At 44.4% G+C, this 23,116-nt stretch overlaps 1 protein-coding gene across 1 annotated transcript in view; it reads left to right on the top strand.

Moving 5' to 3' along the window:
* The first annotated feature begins 22,039 nt into the window (after nucleotides 1-22,039).
* Nucleotides 22,040-23,116, top strand: part of fgf14 (fibroblast growth factor 14) — a 332,041-nt gene continuing 330,964 nt past the window's right edge. Inside the window, exon 1 of the mRNA XM_041863599.2 lies at nucleotides 22,040-22,819. Coding sequence (XP_041719533.1) covers nucleotides 22,570-22,819 — 250 coding nt within the window. The 5' untranslated portion in view covers nucleotides 22,040-22,569. The remainder of the gene's footprint in view (nucleotides 22,820-23,116) is intronic.

The following is a 23,116-nucleotide window of genomic DNA, read 5'->3' on the forward strand; positions in this document are numbered from 1 at the left end:
AATGCCTAACCTTAAGAATTTGGAGTTAATGCCTGAACTTAACCCTAACCTTAAGTTAACGCCTAAACTTAACCTTAAACACTTTGTAATTTGACGTTTGGAAGAACTTCGAAATTTGACATTTGAGAAACATGGATGAACATCTAATTCTGACTTGAGGATGGATAGCGTAGACAGCCAATAACAGTTTCCTCTCCTCTAAACTGCACCAAATCATTTCTCTGCAGTAAATTATTCCTATACTGTATATGTCAACTTACATTTCCTACAATAGCATGCAAGTTTCAAGTTTTAAGTTATATTATTCGTGTATATACAGGATACACATGGTATACACCGTCCAACAAAATGCTTACTTGCAGGTTCCTTCTCGACAATGAAACAACAATAAGAAATAATACAATATAAGAATACAAATATAACGTAAATGGCTCAGTAGAATATAATAAACATTTTAGCATAAGTATAATACAGGAAGGCACAACTTATAGTACAATATTTACACGTGTTTTGGGGAAGGGGGGATTGGGGGACAAGTGTTTAAATTGTGCAGTATTTAGCAATAATAAAAAAGAGTCTGGTAGCAGCAGTTGTGATATGTGTGTAGCATGAATGTGTGTGTGTGTGTGTGTGTGTGTGTGTGTGTGTGTGTGTGTGTGTGTGTGTGTGTGTGTGTGTGTGTGTGTGTGTGTGTGTGTGTGGATGAGTGGATGTCTGTGTAGGTGTGTGCGTGAGTGAGTACACGTATGCTAAGGATGGGAGAGTCAATACAGGTGGTCAGTCCAGTTCAAATGATCAGCAGTCTGATTGCTTGTAGATAGAAACTGTCTCTGAGTCTGTTGGTATCAGACCTCATGCTCCGATACCATCTGCCCGACGGTAAGGGAGGGAACAGCTCGTGGCTGGGGTGTGTGGCGTCCTTGATGATGAAAAGGCGCCATTACTATTGCTCTCTATACAGCGGCTTGCGAAAGTATTCACCCCCCTTGGCATTTTTCCTATTTTGTTGCCTTAAAACCTGGAATTAAAATTGATTTTTGGGTGGTTTGTATCATTTCATTTACACAACTTGCCTACCACTTTGAAGATGCAAAATATATTTTTTGGTGAAACAAACAAGAAATAAGACCAAAAAAAAACAGAACTTGAGCCTGCATAACTATTCACTATTCACCAATTCAAGTTGGATGGGTTCCGCTGGTGTAAAGTAATCTTTAAATCATACCATAAATTATCAATTGGATTAAGGTCTGGGCTTTGACAAGGCCATTCCAAGACATTTAAATGTTTCCCCTTAAACCACTCGAGTGTTGCCTTAGCAGTATGCTTAGGTTCATTGTCCTGCTGGAAGGTGAACCTCCGTTCCAGTCTCAAATCTCTGGAAGACTGAAACAGGTTTCTCTCAAGAATTTCCCTGTATTTAGCGCCATTCCATCAATTCTGACCAGTTCCCAGTCCCTGCCGATGAAAAACATGGTGTTATCGGGGTGATGAGAGGTGTTGGCTATGCGCCAGACATAGCGTTTTCCTTGATGGCCAAATAGCTCCATTTTAGTCTCATCTGACCAGAGTACCTTCTTCCATCTGTTTGGGGAGTCTCCCACATGCCTTTTTCTGGCCACTCTTCCGTAAAGCCCAGCTCTGTGGAGTGTACGGCTTAAAGTGGTCCTACGGACAGATACTCCAATCTCCACTGTGGAGCTTTGCAGCTCCTTCAGGGTTATCTTTGGTCTCTTTGTTGCCTTTCTGATTAATGCCCTCCTTGCCTGGTCCGTGAGTTTTGGTGGGCGGCCCTCTCTTGGCAGGTTTGTTGGGGTGCCATATTCTTTCAGTTTTTTAATAATGGATTTAATGGTGCTCCGTGGGATGTTGAAAATTTCTGATATTTTTTGTATTACTCAACCCCTCCACAACTTTGTCCCTGACCTGTTTGGAGAGCTCCTTGGTCTTCATGGTGCTGCTTGCTTGGTGGTGCCCCTTGATTAGTGGTGTTGCAGACTCAGAACAGGTGTATATATACTGAGATCATGTGACAGATCATGTGACACTTAGATTGCACACAGGTGGACTTTATTTAACTAATTATGTGACTTCTGAAAGTAATTGGTTGCACCATATCTTATTTATGGCCTTCATAGCAAAGGGGGTGAATACATATGCACGCACCACTTTTCCATTATTTATCTTTTAGAATTTTTGGAAACAACTTCTTTTTTTCATTTCACTTTACCAATTTTGACTATTTTGTGTATGTCCATTACATGAAATCCAAATAAAAATCTATTTAAATTACAGGTTGTAATGCAACAAAATAGGAAAAACGCCAAGGGGGATGAATACTTTTGCAAGGCACTGTAAAAGCTGAAATAAATAATTCTCTCTACTATTATTCTGACATTTCACATTCTTAAAATAAAGTGGTGATCCTAACTGACCTAAAACAGGGGATTTTCACTAGGATTAAATGTCGGGAATTGTGAAAATCTGAGTTTAAATGTATTTGGCTAAGGTGTATGTAAACTTCCGACTTCAACTGTATTCTTTCCATTTGTTAATAATGGATTCAATGGTGCTCTGTGGGATGTTCAAAGTTTCTGATATTTTTTAAAAACCCAACCCTGATCTGTACTTCTCCACAACTTTGTCCCTGACCTGTTTGGAGAGCTCCTTGGTCTTCATGGTGCTGCTTGCTTGGTGGCGCCCCTTGCTTAGTGGTGTTGCAGACTCTGGGAACCTTTCAGAAAAGGTGTATATATACTGAGATCATGTGACAGATCATGTGACACTTAGATTGCACACAGGTGGACTTTATTTAACTAATTATGTGACTTCTGAAGGTAATTGGTTGCACCAGATCTTATTTAGGGGCTTCATTGCAAAGCGGGTGAATACATATGCACGCACCCCTTTTCCGTTATTTATTTTTTTGAATTTCTTGTAACAAGTAATTTTTCACCAATTTGGACTATTTTGTGTATGTCCATTACATGAAATTCAAATAAAAATCTATTTAAATTACAGGTTGTAATGCAACAAAATAGGAAAAACGCCAAGGGGGATGAATACATTTGCAAGGCACTGTAGTCTGTAAAAGATTAGGAAAGATGGTAATGTTTCAGTGCTTTCTATACAAGCGGCCCAGAGAGGGTGACACCGGTGAAATATTGATTATCTGTTGGCTCAGCAAGAACTAATCAATCTCATGACCCCACATAGAAGCTCGGGCAACTGCCAACCTCATCAGAGCATGAGTATGTGTTGCATGACTACAACCATTGTACATAACATGATCAAAAGCTTATAGATTTCAGTAGGAAAAAGGTAAAGTACACAACGTGTAAATCAAACACAATATTTATCCAAAATTCTGTTAAGTGTATATTGGATAAACGCAAACTCCATTTACAGTAAGTGCAATATTCCTACAGTGTTTCAGTCCTCTCACCGGGCAAAAACCTGACATATCATCACATTTTGCTATCTAATTAGCAACTAAACTCCCATAGTGTATCTTTAACGGGGATTCAAGATGTTTTGTGAATGACTGTACGTACTGTGAAGGATATAATTCTTGACTAAGGCCAAAAATAGAATATGTTTTCATCTTGAGGAAGGGAACATGTTGATCCTACAGACTCTCACTGGACAGGAAAGTCCCTGAGAGATGATTATGAAAGAGCATGATTAGAGCTGGCTGTATTTTAAGGCCCTGTGCATCATTAAGTGTGTGTGTGTGAATTTGTATGCATGCTTGTGTGAGTGCTGGCACATAGCAGGCGGTGTCCAAGGGGGGTGAGAGAAGGCCAGAGAAAGGAGGGCACTGCCCGCGTCTCTGATGAGGTATAGGATATGTTTGACATGTCTGTGACCACTGTTGCATTATAACACTGTTGCACTATAAGGCCTTCTCTACATTGACTGCTCTGAGGGGTTGGTATGGGGTCTGTTCAGTGTATGCTTTCTGTACATTGCCCAAAGCAAAGCTGAGAACATAATTAAAAGTTATCAACAATATAATGTGTAGAGAGGCCTGCATAGATGCCTGGACCATCTCCCCCTCCTGCCAACTTTTCTACCACAAATTCATTAAAGTAACAGATCTCTCCAAAATGAAAATGTGTCAGATGTTTTCCGACCTCAAAAGTAGTCTAATGTCTAAATTAATTCCACCTTCCATGCCATCGGTTGTGTAGATCCAACTATCTTCAAACATATCCTCAACCCCAAAAGAATGCAAGATAAGTACATAAAAAATAAATAGGAAATTGTATGGCGCTTATCTGTTCCATTCATTTTGGATTAAGACATTATAGCTGCATCTACTCAACAGATGGCCTGGGACGTGGACCATCAATCCTATTGAGAGTATGATTGTTTTAAATTGCCGCAAAGGAGCAAAGATGGTTTGGTGAGGAGACAGGACTAACTATATGTCTAGAGAAAGCAATGCAAGACATCGATGACTTCCATTACAAACTTTTGTGTGTGATTGTGGTCTGAAGTCAGCCAGTAAGTAAGCACTGGATAAACATCCATGCACACATTTAAATTACAGTTATTACTATACAGTCAGAAATCAAGTTTGTCATCATAATCATCATCAAACTATCGTTACAAAATAGCCCTGTTACATAGTTGAATAAATGGACAAATGGGACCAGTTTTGGTCCAAATGGACAGATGGGTGATATTAAGTACACTGCTTTGTCCCTTATCAAGCCTACTCTATACACATTGCACGTGGGCAGATATATCTGTTGTGTGGAGACCGGAGAGTGGTTCCTAACTCATCCCTGTGCCAGTGTCGCTGCCCTATATATTTGGAATAATGAATATTAATAATTAGTGAGGATTTTAAAGAGGTGGTTATTATGCGTGTGGGATCTGTCAATTTGTTCTATTGGTCCCTTGCCCTATTACTCATAATGTGGGTGCTCTCGAGAGGCTTTCGTGCTTTTCACTAAACATAAAAGTACGATGTCTAACATGTAATAGAAAGCAGTTTGTCTAAAATTGTCAGTAAAGCAACAACTACATGAATGTAAAAAGGTAGTATTTTTTTTAGATGTGTCTTTAAATGCAGGTTTCCAATAAGACTATAAGGTACACAGCTGTCCAACTTCAATGTAATCCAACTTTAGATTTTCAATTTATTTTGTTTATTTAACCATGGAAGTCACATTGAAATCGACATCACTTTTTAAAGTGAGCCAGGCACTCCAAGTTAAAACATCAACAACATAAGCACTTGGGGCAGAATTATAACTTAAAAAATGCATTACTCAAATGTGTGCCATTGATTTCAATATATGATTTACTCAAACGTTTGATCAACACTCTTTTCTCATGTTATGATGAAAAATTGATTTTTAACCATTAAAGTAAAGTAACTACTCTACTGGGTTTGCTTCAGTCAAACTTCTCTAGTCTGGTGTGCTAGCCTTGTGGTTTTGGCCCGTGGCGGTGGCACAGACTGTGGGTCCGGCCTGTAGCTTTGTCCCTGGACATCAGCAGCTGGGTTGGGGACAACCTGGAGGGTGAGGCTGGCAGAGAGCCCTCCGGAACAGGGTGGGTGGATGCTGGCCATATGTGTGTGTTTGCCTATTTGTGTGTATGTGGGCAAGCCGGAGCCTTCACCCATGACTCGGCTAGTATCAGCGTTTCATCTGCTAGCTGTTCCTCACTCCGAGCGGTTCCAGTTACTTGGCCCTCTCCTATTGGTGGAGAGCTGGGCTACGGGCATTCTGGGTGAATTATAGGGTGAAGAGGAGCGGATGGTTTTAACCAGTGGCGGCTCCTGAAAAAATTCTCAGGGGGGGCAATTTTTCTGATGATTTAGGTGACCTACACACATTTTAAAAAAGATATGTCCAGCAACAACATGAAGACAGGGGCAGCATATAAGTCAATACCAGAAGCATTTATTGACTGATCTCAAAAGTGTTGGCTTACCAGGGTTGGTGGAGCCCTCAGTTTCATCTTTGCCTCGCAAAGCTAACTCAAACACTCCGCAAAACTTCACACACTGGATTAGCCGGCTGAGGATGTGGCGGTTCTTGCTAATGTCGTAGTAAATATATTTGTTATAGTGAATATGGAATATGATATGTTGAGTAAAATGTTGTGCTAAGATCTATTTAGGTCAGGAGCTGGTTATAAGTTCTGTTCCTATCCAATAACAATGGACAAAAGGGTCCAATCTTGTCAGCCTTGTCAGTTTCAGTTCTCCAGTAAACTTGTGATTATCAACACTAACCTCATCGTTGTGGCGGCGGACAGCTAGCCTGTATCCCTCATCCAGTTGAGTGGGAATGTTCACTCTCCCCAAAGCAGACAATCTCAAACAGCTATCCATGTGGGTCTTTGACAGCTCATGTTTCTTAATCTTTCCTGAAAGATGGTGCATGTCCGTTACACACCAGTCGCTGTCCAAGCGGTGCTGTCTGCCGTGCCGCCTTCAGGGTGAAAGAGTAAGCAGGGGGTAGCAGAAGACTGCATTAGCTACATCGCAGCCTGCTAGCCAGGTTTTTCGTTCGTACTCAATTTTTGGAAAATCCTCGGGTGTAGGACTTCCCCCCCTTTAGTAGAAACCTGTTGAATTATTAAATTTGGTCTGGGAGGTCCTAATTGTTTCGTTGCCAATTTATCTTCATTTGTTCGCCGACAAAAGGAACTTCTTTCAAAGACACAATCGAGTTGCACTGAAGCCTAGCCATTTTGATAGAAGTAGTGAATTGATTGACGCTGCTACCCGCTCTTTTCTTAGTTACGTTCATGGTTATATGTTACGTATGACGAAAGCGCGTACGTGCAAGCCCTCAGAAACCCATAGAGATTGTATTGAAAGCTCTGATATTTGAAAAAATAGATTTTACATGGGAGTCTATGACAGACTTCTGGGCGATTTTCAACCTGACTGGAAATCGCCCCAAAAGGGGGGCCATTTGAAGCACGACTTTAGCCTGATTGGACATTTAGTGGCACTGTGGCAGATCAGACGTCTAGATTACAACACTGATAACTACTGTTGCCGTGATATAATTGATTAGAAAAAAAATCCCTTCCTTTTCCCGTTTGGCAGTGCGTCGCCCATATCGCCCTATTGAACACACCGCCCCTGGTTTTAACAGTGTTTGTCCTCTTCCTCGGGGGCGCACTGTAGGCCTGGTCTGCGCTTCCTCGTAATCAGCAACATAGGGAGATATAGGGTTTACTCACTTCAAAGGCCAAATCAGACTAAGAGAGAGAAGTAGAGACTGATGTTAGTCATTACCCAGCGGGAAAGAAATATTGCAATGACGTCACATACTTAATGACGGAATGGTCAGGTTGTATACTGTTGTATAAGGATGTAAATCCTGTTGTTTGTGGTTTAAGTCGGGTTACAATGAGTGTACGTTCACCCTTTTTCCAAATTCAACCAAAAAACATTCAGTGTCAGTATGTTCAAAAATATGTTGATAGAACATACTTTTGCCCGGAGAGAAGGATCTGAAGTTCCAGTGATAAAAATATTCTGCTAACTTTCTATTTTGGTTGCAAAAAACATATACTATATATACAAAAGTATGTTGACACCCCTTCAAATTAGTGTATTCGGCTATTTCAGCCACACCCGTTGCTGACAGGTGTATAAAATCGAGCACACAGCCATGCAATCTCCATAGACAAATATTGGCAGTAGAATGGCATTCCTGAAGAGCTCAGTGACTTTCAATGTGGCACCGTCATAGGATGCCACCTTTCCAACAAGTCCGTTTGTAAAATTTCTGCCCTGCTAGAGCTGCCTCGGTCAACTGTAAGCGCTGTTATTGTGAAGTGGAAATATCTAGGAGCAACAAAGGCTCAGCCGCGAAGTGGTAGGCCACACAAGCTCACAGAACAGGACTGTCTTCTTGGTTGCAACACTCAATACCAAGTTCCAAACTGCCTCTGGAAGCAACATCAGCACAATAACTGTTCGTCAGGAGCTTCATGAAATGGCTTTCCATGGCCGAGCAGCCGTACACAAGCCTAAGATCACCATGCGCAATGCCAAGCGTCGGCTGAGGGGTGTAAAGATCGCCGCCATTGGACTCTGGAGCAGTGGAAACGCGTTCTCTGGAGTGATGAATCACGCTTCACGAATCTGGGAGAACGCTACCTGCCCCAATAATGGTCTGGGGCTGTTTTTCATGATTCAGGCTAGGCCCCTTAGTTCCAGTGAAGGGAAATCTTAATGCTACAGCATACAATTATATTATAGATGATTTTGTGCTTCAAACTTTGTGGCAACAGTTTGGGGAAGGCCCTTTCCTGTTTCAGCATGACAATGCCCCCGTGCACAAAGCGAGGTTCATACAGAAATGGTTTGTCGAGATTAGTGTGGAAGAATTTGACTGGCCTGCACAGCAGTGGAGGCTGCTTAGGTTAGGACGGCTCATAATAATGGCTGGAATGGAGTCAATGGAATGATGTCAAACACATCAACGATGTGGTTTCCATGTGGTTGATACCATTCCATTGACTCCACTCCAGCCATTATTATGAGACGTCCTGCCCTCAGCAGCCTCCACTGCTGCACAGAGCCCTAACCTGAACCCCATCGAACACCTTTGGGATGAATTGGAACGTGAACTGCGAGCCAGGCCTAATCGCCCAACATCAGTGCCCAACCTCACTAATGCTCTTGAGGATGAATGGAAGCAAGTCCCTGCAGCAATTTTCCAACATCTAGTGGAAAGCCGTCCCAGAAGAGAGGAGGCTGTTATAGCAGCAAAGGGGGATTTTGGAATGAGATGTTCGACGAGCAGGTGTCCATATACTTTTGGTCATGTAGATTATCTAAGGGAGAAAAACGTCATAAATAACGTCCCGAGTGTACCTCTGTAAACAGCCCTCAAACTACCCCATACAGTGCATTTGGAAAGTATTCAGACCCCTTCACTTTTTCCACATTTTGTTACGTTACAGCCTTATTCTAAAATGGATTCAATTATTATTTTTCCTCATCAACCAACACACAATATAGTTTTTTGCACATTTATTACAAAGAAAAACATAAATACATTATTTAGATAAGTATTCAGACCCTTTGCTATGAGACTCGAAATTTAGCTAAGGTGCATCATTTTTCCATTGATCATCCTTGAGATGTTTCTACAACTTGATTGGAGTCCACCTGTGGTAAATTCAATTAATTGGACATGATTTGGAAAGGCACACACCTGTCTATCCTTTGCTATGAGACTCGAAATTGAGCTCAGGTGCATCCCGTTTCCATTGATCATCCTTGAGATGTTTCTACAACTTGATTGGAGTCGAACGGTGGTAAATTCAATTGATTGGACATGATTGGCACACACCTGTCTATATAAGGTCCCACAGTTGACAGTGCATGTCAGAGCAAAAACCAAGCCATGAGGTCAAAGGAATTGTCAGTAGACCTCCGAGACAGGATCGTGTTGAGGCACAGATTTGAGAATGGGTCCCCAAGAACACAGTGGGTGAATGCTCAACACAAATGGAAGAAGTTTGGAACCACCAAGACTCTTCCTAGAGCTGGCCGCCCGGTCAAACTGTGCAATCGGGGGAGATGCGCTTGGTCAGGAAGGTGACCAAGAACCCGATGGTCACTCTGACAGGGCTCCAGAGTTCATCTGTGGAGATGGGAGAACCTTCCAGAAGGACAACCATCTCTGCTGCCACTCCTCAGTAAAAGGCACATGACAGCCCACTTGGAGTTTGCCAAAAGGCACCTAAAGGACTCTCAGACCATGAGAAACAAGATTCTCTGGTCTGATGAAACCAAGATTTAACTGTTTGGCATGAATGCCAAGCGTCACGTCTGGAGGAAACCAGGCACCGCTCATCACCTGGCCAATACCACCCTTATGGTGAAGCATTGTGGTGGCATCATCATGCTGTTGGGATGTTTTTCAGCGGCAGGGACTGGGAGACTAGTCAGGATCGAGGGAAAGATGAACGGAGCAAAGTACAAAGAGATTCTTGATGAAAACCTGCTCTAGAGCACTCAGGACCTCAGACTGGGGCGAACGTTCACCTTCCAACAGGACAACGACCCTAAGCACACAGCCAAGACAACACAGGAGTGGCTTCGGGACAAGTCTCTGAATGTCCTTGAGTGGCCCAGCCAGAGGCCGGACTTGAACCCGATCGAACATCTCTGGAGAAACCTGAAAATAGCTGTACATCCAACCTGACAGAGCTTAAGAGGATCTGCAGAGAAGAATGGGAAAAACTCCCCAAATACAGGTGTGCCAAGCTTGTAGCGTCATACCCAAGAAGACTCGAGGCTGTAATCACTGCCAAAAGTGCTTCAACAAAGTACTGAGTAAACGGTCTGAATACTTATGTAAATGTAGTATTTAATTTTTTTGTTCATAAAAATTTGTTAAAATGTCTAAACTTGTTTTTGCTTGTCTTTATGGGGTTTCTTCTGTAGTTTGATGTGGACAAAATACAATTTAACCCATTTTAGAATAAGGCTGTAACGTAACAAAATGTGGAAAAAGTCAAGGGGTCTGAATACTTTCCGAATGCACTGTACGTCAGCATTTACAGTTGAACAGTAAAACACAAACCAATCAATCTATCCTAGGCCATTCTGTGCACCTTAAAGGTCCAATGGAGCTGCTTTTATATCAATATCAAATCATTTCTGGGTATTTAAGTACCTTACTGTAATTTTTTTCAATTAAAATTGTCAAAAATAACTTCTTAGCAAAGAGCAATCTGGGAGTGGTCTGAGTGTGGAGGAGAAAACTGAAAACTAGCTGTTATTGGCAGAGGTTTGGAACTATCTTTCTGCTCATTGGGCTCTACACTGCGTCTGCAACCTGTGTTTGTGTGTATGTGTGTGTGTATATCAGGTGGGTCGGACAAAAGCCGAAGACCAATTTCCATCTTGTGTGGAATAATAAAGTATATCTTATCTTAGTATTGGTGTATTAGACTAATAACTAATTTACCGCCTGGTGATGTTACAGTAAAATCCTACCAGGGATCTCCTGCCTCTCAAGTCCAGCCTGGGTAATCAAAAAACGATATTCTAATGATGGCCGACAAAATAGTCATGGGATATCCTCCAGGGTGCAAAGATACTTTATATTATAGTAGACGGATCGATAGGGGGGTTGGCCTCTATGGACAGGGTAGTGCTCTATAGAGCCTGTAGTGAACAGCTCCAGGGGTTGTGTTTATATCACTGTTATTCAAAGCATGACCTCTCTCTCGCTCTCTCTCACACACACACACACACACACACACATCCACACACAAACACACACACACACACACAGACACACACACACATTCACCCACGCATGTATGCACACCCAAGCGTGTACACAAACACAATTATCCACGTACACTCGCAACACTCATACAAAATAAACACACACAAACACACACACACACAAACACACACCCATCAGGGGTCCAGGTTTGTGTGTAGAGTGTGTAACCCCTCCTAGTGATATGCTGTGTCACTGTCTATGGGCTTTCCTGTAAGGAAATTCAATAAGGTACAAATATTGTTGTTAATAAGTGTCCCACCTCCCTGCAGGCCCAGTCATCACATATGAGAGACGAGACCTGGGTGCCACAGAAACTAGGTCATGAAAGTGGATTAATGCTGTAATTCTGAGAGAAAAGCACTAACAGACACATGCATGCAGGCACTTATTTCATGGTTGAAATCTAGTTTTGTGGTTGAACTGAAATCAAATAACCAGATTACATGTAAAAATGTATTTTTCATGAGATCAAGACACAAGGGAAAGACGTCATGCTTTGGTTATTTTCTGATTGAAGTGATGACCGATAACCAAATTACAACTCTTTATAGCAGCCAGAAAAATGTATAAAAACAACCAGTTTACAGCCTGATGTCATTGCAACCAGTTTAATCCGCTGTACAGTGTACTGTATACAGTGCCTTCAGAAAGTATTCATACCCTTTGACTTATTCCACACTTTGTTGTGTTACAGCCTGAATTCAAAATTGATTAAATATATATTTTCCTCAACCATCTACACACAAATACCCCATAATGACAAAGTGAAAACATGTTTTTAGAAGTTTTAGCAAATTTATTGAAAATGAAATACAGAAATATGAAATGTACATAAGCATTCACACACCTTTGCTATGACACTCCAAATTGAGCTCAAATTGAGCTTCCTTTGATCATCCTTGAGATATTGCTACAACATGATTGGACTCCACCTGTAGCCAATTCAATTGTATGGACATGATTTAGAAAGAATCACACCTGTCTATATAAGGTACCACATTTGACAGCGCAGAAGCTATACCATTAAGTCCAAGGAACTGTCCAATAGGTGCCCTTCTTTACGAGGCATTGAAAAACCTCCCTGGTCTTTGTGGTTGAATATGTGTTTGAAATTCACTGCTCAACTAAGGGCCCTTACAAGTAATTGTCAAGGTTGAGTGTAGATGTGGTGTGGAATCAAGCGCAGGACACACAGAGGCTTCGTACTAACGTCTTTAGTGAAGACAAAAAGAACAAGCCAAACACGGCTAAATACAACCTGGCAGGCAAGCGAACTTTACGCACACCGGTATAGTACAAACAAAAGGCACACACTGTGCGGAACTCTCTTCAAAAACAATACAGAGAGATAAACGAACTAGCATCCCAAAATGACAACGAACAATTACACACAACACATGACAAAACCCATGAGAACTTATAGGACGCATAATTAACCCTAACAAGGAACAGGTGTAACAAAACAGACAAAACCAAACAAACATCGAAACATAGAACGGTGGCAGCTAGTACTCCGGAGACGACGACCGCCGAAGCCTGCCCGAACAAGGAGAAGGAGCAGCCTCGGCCGAAACCGTGACAGTACCCCCCTTGACCCGCGGCTCCAGCCGTGCGCCGACCCTGGCCTCGAGGACGACCAGGAAGACGCGGAGCAGGGCGCGTGGGATGACCACGATGGAACTCGGTCAGAAGAGACGGGTCTAGGATGTCCCTCCTCGGCACCCTGCACCGCTCCTCCGGGCCGTACCCCTCCCACTCCACGAGATATTGGAGACCCCCATCCGGCGTCTCGAATCCAGGATGGACCGAACAGTGTACGCCGGAGCCCCCTCGATGTCCAGCGGGGGCGGAGGAGTCTCTTCTATCTCATAGTCCTGGAGTGGACCAGCTACCACCGGCCTGAGGAGAGACACATGGAACGAGGGGTTAATATTCTTGTAATCAATTGGCAGTTGTAACCTGTAACACACCTCGTTCAATCTCCTCAGGACTTTAAAAGGCCCCACAAACCGCCGACCCAGCTTCCGGCAGGGCAGGCGGAGGGGCAGGTTTCTGGTCGAGAGCCAGACTCGATCTCCCGGTGTGTACACCGGCCCCTCACTGCGGTGGAGATCGGCGCTCGTCTTATGTCGACGGATGGCCCGCTGCAGATGGACGTGTGCAGCGTTCCACGTCTCCTCCGAGCGCCGCACCCACTCATCCACCGCAGGGGCCTCGATCTGGCTCTGATGCCAAGGTGCCAGAGCTGGCTGGTACCCTAACACACACTGGAAAGGAGTTAGTTTAGTGGAGGAGTGGCGAAGAGAGTTCTGTGCCATCTCGGCCCAGGGAACATACCTCGCCCACTCCTCCGGCCGGCCCTGGCAATACGACCTCAGAAACCTACCCACATCCTGGTTTACACATTCGACCTGCCCATTGCTCTCCGGGTGGTAACCCGAGGTAAGGCTCACCGAAACCCCCAAACGCTCCATGAACGCTCTCCAGACTCTGGAGGTAAACTGGGGGCCTCGATCAGACACTATATCCTCGGGTACCCCGTAATGCCGGAAGACGTGGGTGAATAGTGCCTCAGCGGTCTGTAGGGCAGTAGGAAGACCCGGCATGGGAAGGAGACGACAGGCCTTCGAGAACCGATCCACAACGATCAGGATGGTGGTATTCCCCTGTGAGGGGGGAAGGTCTGTAACAAAATCCACCGAGAGGTGAGACCAGGGTCGTTGTGGAACGGGCAGGGGTTGTAACTTACCCCTGGGCAAGTGTCTGGGCGCCTTACACTGGGCACACACCGAGCAGGAGGAGACATAAACCCTCACATCCCTGGCTAACGTTGGCCACCAGTACTTTGTGCTAAGGCAGTGCACTGTTCGGCCAATACCTGAATGCCCAGAGGAGGGTGACGTGTGAGCCCAATAAATGAGTCGATCCCGAACCTCGAGCGGAACGTACGTCCGACCCACCGGACACTGTGGAGGGCTAGGGTCGGTGCATGCACGCCCGCTCGATCTCCGTATCGACCTCCCACACCACCGGTGCCACCAGACAAGACTTCGGTAGTATGGGAGTGGGCTCAACGGACCTCTCCTCTGTGTCATACCGCCGAGACAGGGCGTCTGCCTTTCCGTTCTGGGACCCAGGGATGTAAGTGATCTTAAACACGAACTGGGCTAGAAACATAGTCCACCGAGCCTGGCGAGGATTTAGTCTCCTAGCTGCCCGAATGTATTCCAGGTTACGGTGGTCAGTCAAAATGAGAAAAGGGTGTTGAGCCCCCTCAAGCCAATGCCTCCACACCTTTAGGGCCTGTACCACGGCTAACAGCTCCCTGTCCCCTACGTCATAATTTCGCTCCGCCGGACTGAGCTTTTTCGAGTAAAAAGCACAGGGGCGGAGTTTAGGTGGTGTGCCGGACCGTTGCGAGAGAACGGCCCCGATACCGGCTTCTGACGCCTCCACCTCCACTTGGAATGGTAAAGCAGGATCCGGATGCGCCAGCACCGGAGCCGAAGTAAACAGGTCCTTCAGTCTCCCAAAAGCCCTGTTCGCCTCAGCTGACCACCGCAAGCGCACCGGACCCCCCTTCAGAAGGGACGTTATGGGAGCTGCCACCTGTCCAAAACCCCGGATAAACCTCCGGTAGTAATTCGCAAAGCCCAAGAACTGCTTCACCTCTTTAACCGTGGTTGGGGTTTGCCAATTACGCACGGCTGACACACGGTCAACCTCCATCTTCACCCCTGACGCGGACAACTGATAACCCAAAAAGAGACCGACTCCTGGAAGAACAGACATTTCTCTGCCTTGACATACAGGTCATGCTCCAACAGCCTCCTCAACACTCGGCGCACCAGGGCTACATGCTCGGCTCGGGTAGAACTGTACACCAGAATATCGTCTATGTACACGACCACTCCCTGCCCTTTCATGTCCCGGAAAATCTCATCCACAAAGGATTGGAAGACTGATGGAGCATTCATTAACCCGTATGGCATGACGAGATACTCGTAATGACCCGAGGTAGTACTAAATGCTGTCTTCCATTCATCACCCTCTCTAATGCGCACCAAGTTGTATGCGCTCCTGAGGTCCAATTTTGTGAAGAACCGTGCCCCGTGTAATGACTCGGTCATAGTCGCAATCAGAGGGAGTGGATAACTATATTTCACAGTAATCTGATTGAGACCGCGGTAATCAATACACGGGCGCAAACCTCCATCTTTTTTCTTCACAAAAAAGAAGCTCGAGGACACAGGGGAAGTGGAGGGCCGTATGTATCCCTGTCTCAGAGACTCGGCAATGTATGTCTCCATAGCCCTCTTCTCCTCTTGTGACAAAGGATACACATGGCTCCGCGGGAGCGCAGCTCCTGCCTGGAGGTCTATCGCACAATCCCCCTGTCTATGAGGTGGCAATCGCGCCGCCCTCGCCTTGCTAAACACGAGTGCTAAATCCTCATACTCGGGGGGAACGTGCATTGCGGGCATTTGGTTTGGACTCTCCACCGAGGCCGCCCCTACGGAAACACCCAGACATAGCCCCACACACTGGGCAGACCACCCCTTAAGAGCCCTCTCTCGCCACGAAATGGTAGGATCATGAGTAATCAACCAGGGAAGCCCCAGCACCACCGGATACGCAGGAGAGTCGATCAGATATAGCTGAATCGTCTCCTCATGACCCCCCTGCGTCTCCATCCTAAGTGGCACTGTGACCTCCCTAATCAACCGTCCTAACGGACGGCTATCTAGGGCATGTACAGGGAAGGGATTATTAACCGGAAGGAGAGGGATCCCTAACTCTATACAAAATTAACGATCTACAAAATTCCCAGCTGCGCCTGAATCTACTAGCGCCTTATGCTGGGAACGAGGTGCAACCTGTGAAAAACAAACAGGTATGGTTATGTGCACGACAGAAAGCTCTGGGTAAGTGGGGCGCCTACTCACCTGGGAGGACTCCCCAATGTGTGGCCTGCCGTCTCGTCCTCCAGGAGACCCTCCCCAGCACCTAGCCGCGGTGTGCCCTCCACGGCCACAGTTGGTGCAGGGGACGGCCCCCCTCGGGCTCCTTCTCCTCCGTTCTCTAGCGCCAGCACCCCCGAGCTCCATGGGACTCGGCTCGGAGGTGCTGGAGGGTGGAATGGGCGACCCCCACCCAGGACGTCCGCGGGTGGCGAGCAGGGTGTCTAGACGAATGGCCATGTCAACCAATTGGTCAAACATAAGAGTGGTGTCCCTGCACGCCAACTCTCTACGGACGTCCTCCCGGAGGCTGCAGCGGAAGTGATCTATGAGGGCCCGCTCATTCCACCCTGCATCTGCCGCTAGAGTCCGGAACTCCAGTGCAAACTCTTGAGCGCTCCTCATCCCCTGCCGGAGGTAGAATAGACGCTCCCCCGCCGCCTTCCCCTCAGGTGGATGGTCGAACACTGCCCGGAAGCGGCGGGAGAACTCCGCATAGGTGATCGTTGCGGCGTCTATCCTCCTCCATTCGGCGTTGGCCCACTCCAACGCCTTGCCGGTGAGACAGGAGATGAGGGCGTAAACGCTCTCGTGTCCCGAGGGCGCCGGGTGTACGGTGGCGAGGTAGAGTTCGACTTGCAACAGGAAACCCTGACACCCGGTAGCGGTGCCGTCGTACGCCCTCGGGAGCGAGAGCCGAATCCCACTGGGTTCCGGAAGTTGGACAGGTGGACTGACCGATGGTGATGGTGTGGTAGGTGGGGGCGTGGGTACCCCGCTGGTCTCCCACGATGGAGGGTGTTCATCAATCTATCCAGAGAGTGCCCGATCTGGTTGATCCTGTCCTCCTGTCCACGAAGGCGCTCCTCAATAACCTCGGTAGGTGCGGCTGTTCCTGCTGATTCCATGGTGAATGGTGTGTAATTCTGTCAAGGTTGAGTGTAGATGTGGTGTGGAATCAAGCGCAGGACACACAGAGGCTTCGTACTAACGTCTTTAGTGAAGACAAAAAGAACAAGCCAAACACGGCTAAATACAACCTGGCAGGCAAGCGAACTTTACGCACACCGGTATAGTACAAACAAAAGGCACACACTGTGCGGAACTCTCTTCAAAAACAATACAGAGAGATAAACGAACTAGCATCCCAAAATGACAACGAACAATTACACACAACACATGACAAAACCCAAGAGAACTTATAGGACGCATAATTAACCCTAACAAGGAACAGGTGTAACAAAACAGACAAAACCAAACAAACATCGAAACATAGAACGGTGGCAGCTAGTACTCCGGAGACGACGACCGCCGAAGCCTGCCCGAACAAGGAGAAGGAGCAGCCTCGGCCGAAACCGTGATAGTAATTGTATGTGCGGGGTACAGAGATTAAACACTATTATTGCACACAGAGTGAGTCCATGCAACTTATTATGTGACTTGTTAAGCATATTTTTATTCCTGAACTTATTTAGGCTTGCCATAACAAAGGGGTTGAATACTTATTGACTCAAGACATTTCAGCTTTTCATTTTTAATTAATTTGTAAACATTTCTAAAAACATAATTCCACTTTGACATTATGGGGAATTGTGTGTAGGCCAGTGACAAAACAAATCTCAATTTAATCAATTCAGGCTGTAACAACAACATTTGAAAAATTCAAGGGCTGTGAATACTTTCTGAAGGCACTGTATGTATGAATATATTAATGTACACACACACACACACACACACACACAAATGTGTGCGCACGTACAATTTTTATGCATTGATCAACTGGGTTGCTGTTGCAGTGTCTGTGTAGTACTCCGCTTAATGTTTTGGAAGATTTTCAGAGTGCAATGACATGACTTAATAAAGATCTCTGTAAAATATTTAATGATGAATGCTGTTACCTAATAAGGATGCACTCGGGCCTTGTCTGGATACCTATACTTGCGTTCTAAAGGCATTTTGGGTATGCAAAAATAGAAAGTTTTACAGTATGTGAAATGTTTATAATTTAGTATGCTTCAAATGCCAGGAGGTCATACTCATTCCGGCTTTTCATCTAGTTTAATTCACTGCACACTATTGAGGAAGCTAATCGTCTTTTCACACCCACGTGTGTTTGATCACAGCTGATGGTCAGAATTTGGGACGCCCTCTACAAAAATACATGAATGGTGGGGAAGAAGCGCGATTGGGCATTATATGACACCTTCTCAGTATGGATGAGTAGTATGTTGATATTTGTTGCTTACTGCATATATTTTTACTAAACAGCACATTCTAAAATAGTACGTAGTATGATTAGTACACAGTATGCAGTTTAAGTAAGTAGTAGGCAAGCCAGATTTCGGAGTGTGCAAAGCTGTCATCAAGGCAAAGGGTGGCTATTTGAAGAATCTCAAATATAAAATATATTTTGATTTGTTTAACACTTGTTTGGTTACTACATGATTCCATATGATTCCAGTGTTAATACTAATTGTAATTATTTTGCACTATAGCCTATTTATTGCCTTACCTCCATAACTTGCTACATTTGCACACACTGTAAATATCACTGTATATATTTTCTGTTGTATTTTTTGACTTTATGTTTTTTTACCCCATATGTAACTCTGTGTTGTTGTTTTTATCGCACTGCTTTGCTTTATCTTGGCCAGGTCGCAGTTGTAAATGAGAACTTGTTCTCAACTGTCTTACCTGGTTAAATAAAGGTTAAATAAATAAAAAATTAAATAAATAAATAAATATGTGTTATTTCATAGTTTTGATGTCTTCACTATTATTCTACAATGTAGAAAATAGCAAAAATAAAGAAAAACCCTTGAATGACTAGGTGTGTCCAAACTTTTGACCAGTAGTGTATGTGTGTCACTGCCTATTATAATTTATCATTACAAATTAATTAGCCTGACTCATAACAGAACAATGCTCTTCCTGAGTTATAGAAAATGTACACCAAAGATAATGGGATCCTAATTCTTCACTGGAGCCACATCGACGAATATGTATCTTCCTCTGGAGCCTGATGAAGGTGACTGAATCTGTGTCCCAAATGGCACCGTAAGTCCCTACTTAGTGCACTAAACTTTTAGGAAAATAAATTATATTTGACTGTCCCCATAGGAGAACCCTTTTGATTCTAGGTAGAACCCTTTTGGGTTTCATGTAGGATCCTTTCCACAAAGGCTTCTACATGGAACCAAAAAGGGTTCTCCCTGGAACCAAAAAGGCTTATCCTATGGGGACACCTGAAGAACCCTTTTGGAACCCTTTTTTTTAAAGAGTGTACATAGGGAATACGGTGCCATTTGGGACGCATGCTGATTTAGTTAATAGCTGTGAAACTTCTGACAGATGTCATTCCTTCAACACAGACACACAACCTAAGACAGCTCACTACCATCTAGAGGAAAAACAGAAGATAAAGTAGTCCAGTAAGGACGATGAACCCTCAATGACAATCCTAGATTATGGATATGAGAGTAGCCTAAGATGTTTACATTTGCAATCGTATGCGTCATAGATAATGGACTATCTACTGTAATCAATGACCTAGTAAAATGTAGATGAATACAACAGGCAGTGAACTACTGTATGTGTTACACCGCTACTCTGTGCTATTGCGAGAGCACAGTCAGCACATCCCTCACTGCCCCTCAGTCAGTCCGCACCACCATTGTGGATGAATTTCACAATGGAAAACCACATTTCCCAGGGGGTGGCTACAGTAGAATCAGAGTCAAACCTTTATGGAGTACAGCTGTACAGCATTACTTCCTGGTCAGTATGGTTGTTCATGGAAAAAGGAGCAAAACTGGTTAAGGATGTTAGTCTGTTAGACAATTTCCTTCCATTCTCCCTTGAGGTGAACGGAGTGGAGTAGGGTGAAGTTGCCCCTAGACGTTGATCTTGGGTCAGTTTTGCATTTTGGGGGTGGGGAAGCTGATCCTAGATCTGTACCTTGGGGAAACTTCACCCTGAAGCTGTAAACAAAGAGTTGTTTTCCTTTCCAATTTAGACTGTGATGGAAAACCATCCAACCCTCAGAGACAAGCATCGGTTTGCCAGAAACAGTCGTCATAGGCAACACCAACAGGCTCAGTATCCCCAGAGGCTGACCTGACAAACAGTCTCTGAGACTGAAATGAAAATAACAAGGGAACTGTTACATGTAACTATCAGTGTGTACACCTTGTTAGATGCCCTCTGTAGTTGTTGTAAAGACTATTACTGCTGTAGATTTACAGAGGTTATATTATTTTTCGTCTGTGAATAACAGGTGGGTCACACTTTAGATAGCTTTCATGATGTTGCACAATTCAATCATTGTCTTATGAACGTGATCTGAACGTTACAGTGCATTGATTCTGGTTACCAAAATAGTTATAAAGTAACTGCAAATGAATATAGCCTACTGTGTGGGTCTATGTAACATGATAGCCTTACAAAGAGACATCAGAGCAGTTTTTCCAAAGATTGTCAGTTTAGTTCCTAAAGTGAATTGGAAAGGGGAATGGGAACAATAGCAAACATGGCAGGGAGAGTCTATCAGCAGGCCACAGCAGCCAAACACAGGTTTGCAATCTTCGCGCAATCTTCATTATGCGGAGCTGTCCAAGGGGCTGAAGCGGCGTCCAACTTTCATGGGCTAATAGCGCTGGCTGCGTTCCCTCTCCATGGTGCTGAAATGTTTTCAATGCATCTAAGATGGACACATTTGGGATATTCAACAGGTTCTTGTGATGTCATCTGACGTACCTGGGGCTTCTCCCAATTAAGTGGCAACACCTTCTGTTTGTTGTTGAACAATATCATAACTTTATGAAGAGTATAGGCTATAGTCTAACATGGTCATAGATGTAAAAAATAAAATAAAAAAGGCATTTGTAACTCTTAGTTTATTCATAGTTATCACAAGGTTATCAACGCCCATATTATTTTCACACAATATTATCAGGACACTCTCATTTGACAGGAAACTACTGGCATTATCTTCTCATCTATTTACAGACATAGCCTAATCTGCAACACACCTCTTTTGCTTTTTTCATTAATAGACAATGATAGTATCATATTGTTGTGTAGCCTATTCATAACAGTTTTCCAGACACTTTACATTATGGGGGAAACTCACTTCAACCAAGCTATTACACTGGGTCCATTGTTTTGCATGCCACTTGTCGTTATGTTGACATCATCTGTTATAGCCGATACTGTAGTTCACTTCTGCTTCGATCACTACCTGTCACCGCGCTACACGCAAGCATCACCGCCAGCCTATCACAGATGAGTACCACTACCAGCACCTGTGACTTCTTCCCGGAATACGGCTGTTACACAGGCTACAATCCGGGACCATTTAAAACATCCGACGCTTCAGAATCGAATATGGATTAGGCACACATGATGTTATATATTTGATATGCTATGAGTAGGCTATAGACTAATTGCACTGTTACGATGCAGGCATTAGACGCTAAATTAGACCAAACTCAACGCAGAAAATCAGTTTGGTATAACAATAAACTACTGAAAAGTCACTGACATACCATCAGTCATAGACAATTCTGTCTCTTCAAATCATTCCTGAAAGCGTCAGTGATATCACTGCGCCGAAACCACGTGTCTACGTAATGGAAAGCCAATGTTTCTATTGCAACCCCTCCTCCCTGTTTATTTCCCACCAGTGATCCAAGGCAAAGCGAAATATATGCAAATATTTTCCCAGGCGCACCGTACTTTTGGAGTAGATGTCAGTTGTGCATTTGTGAAACAACTGAGAGAACCACCCTTCTGATAAGAAACACAACCCCCCCCAAAAGCATCAGGACAGACCAGAGCCTTCTTCAAAAGGAAACAAACCTGGCTTTACCGTTGCAGTGAGAGCAAAAAAAGATAGAAAAACTGGGGTTGTGGGAATTTGACTTCGACAAACAGTTGGTTTTTGAAGAAGAAACACCACCAAGTGAAGTGACTTGATTTGGCAATGTCTTGTTTTATTGGGGCTATCGTTGCTGTCTGTGCTTGTCCATAGGATGCAGGCTTTTGATGCTGTACAGATCCTCCCTCCTCTCATCAGAGTGATGAACTAATAGGCATGGTTTTCTCCTCGGAAATCTGCCGTGTTTCACTGTTTTTACGTTAGTTCTGTTTGTTTAAGGGCAGCACGTCTCCTCCCGGTGCGACACATGCAATTTATAGAGTATATTTTCTATTACCGACTCTCCGAGGTGGCATCCTTTATATGTCAGAAGAATAAAAAAAATACCTTTATTGCGAAGTCTGACAGATAGATAAATATTTTCACCACATGAATGAAAACGCATTTATGCGACTTGGATATTTACCATTTTTGTATGATACAATTGGTAGCCCTGTCCCGGAGAACTGAAACAATTGTGTTATTATGCAACCGCAAGGATCTCATCTATATCTGGGTCTTTAAGCCACTGGATTGCTCTTCGCCCAAATCAATGTGGTTTCTTTGGAACATTTTCAGCAAAGGAACGCATATGCTGCAGTGTCTTTGTGGCAAGAGTCTTAAGAAAAACAAGAACCCAGAAGGTAAGCACTTTTCCATTGGATGTTGATTGCTTTTTTCCGGTGGTGAACTGTACTGTGTGTGTGTTATAGCCCACGTTTGTTGGTTCTAAGGGGTGATAGATCTGTAATGATATTTGTGCAGCGAGTGGATGCAGTGGAGAGGGGAGGGGGATAACTTATCCTGTAGAGCCGCTATAGCCCTGTCGGCGAGCCCTGGCATGGGGACGCGTAGTGCACAGACCGACACACACAGGAAAAAGCCCCCAGCAACCCCGAAGCATGATCTCCTAACTTTTTAAATAGCGCCCAGACACATGA

The sequence above is a fragment of the Coregonus clupeaformis genome, chromosome 40 (genome assembly GCF_020615455.1).
Source record: "Coregonus clupeaformis isolate EN_2021a chromosome 40, ASM2061545v1, whole genome shotgun sequence".
Classification (NCBI taxonomy): domain Eukaryota; kingdom Metazoa; phylum Chordata; class Actinopteri; order Salmoniformes; family Salmonidae; genus Coregonus; species Coregonus clupeaformis.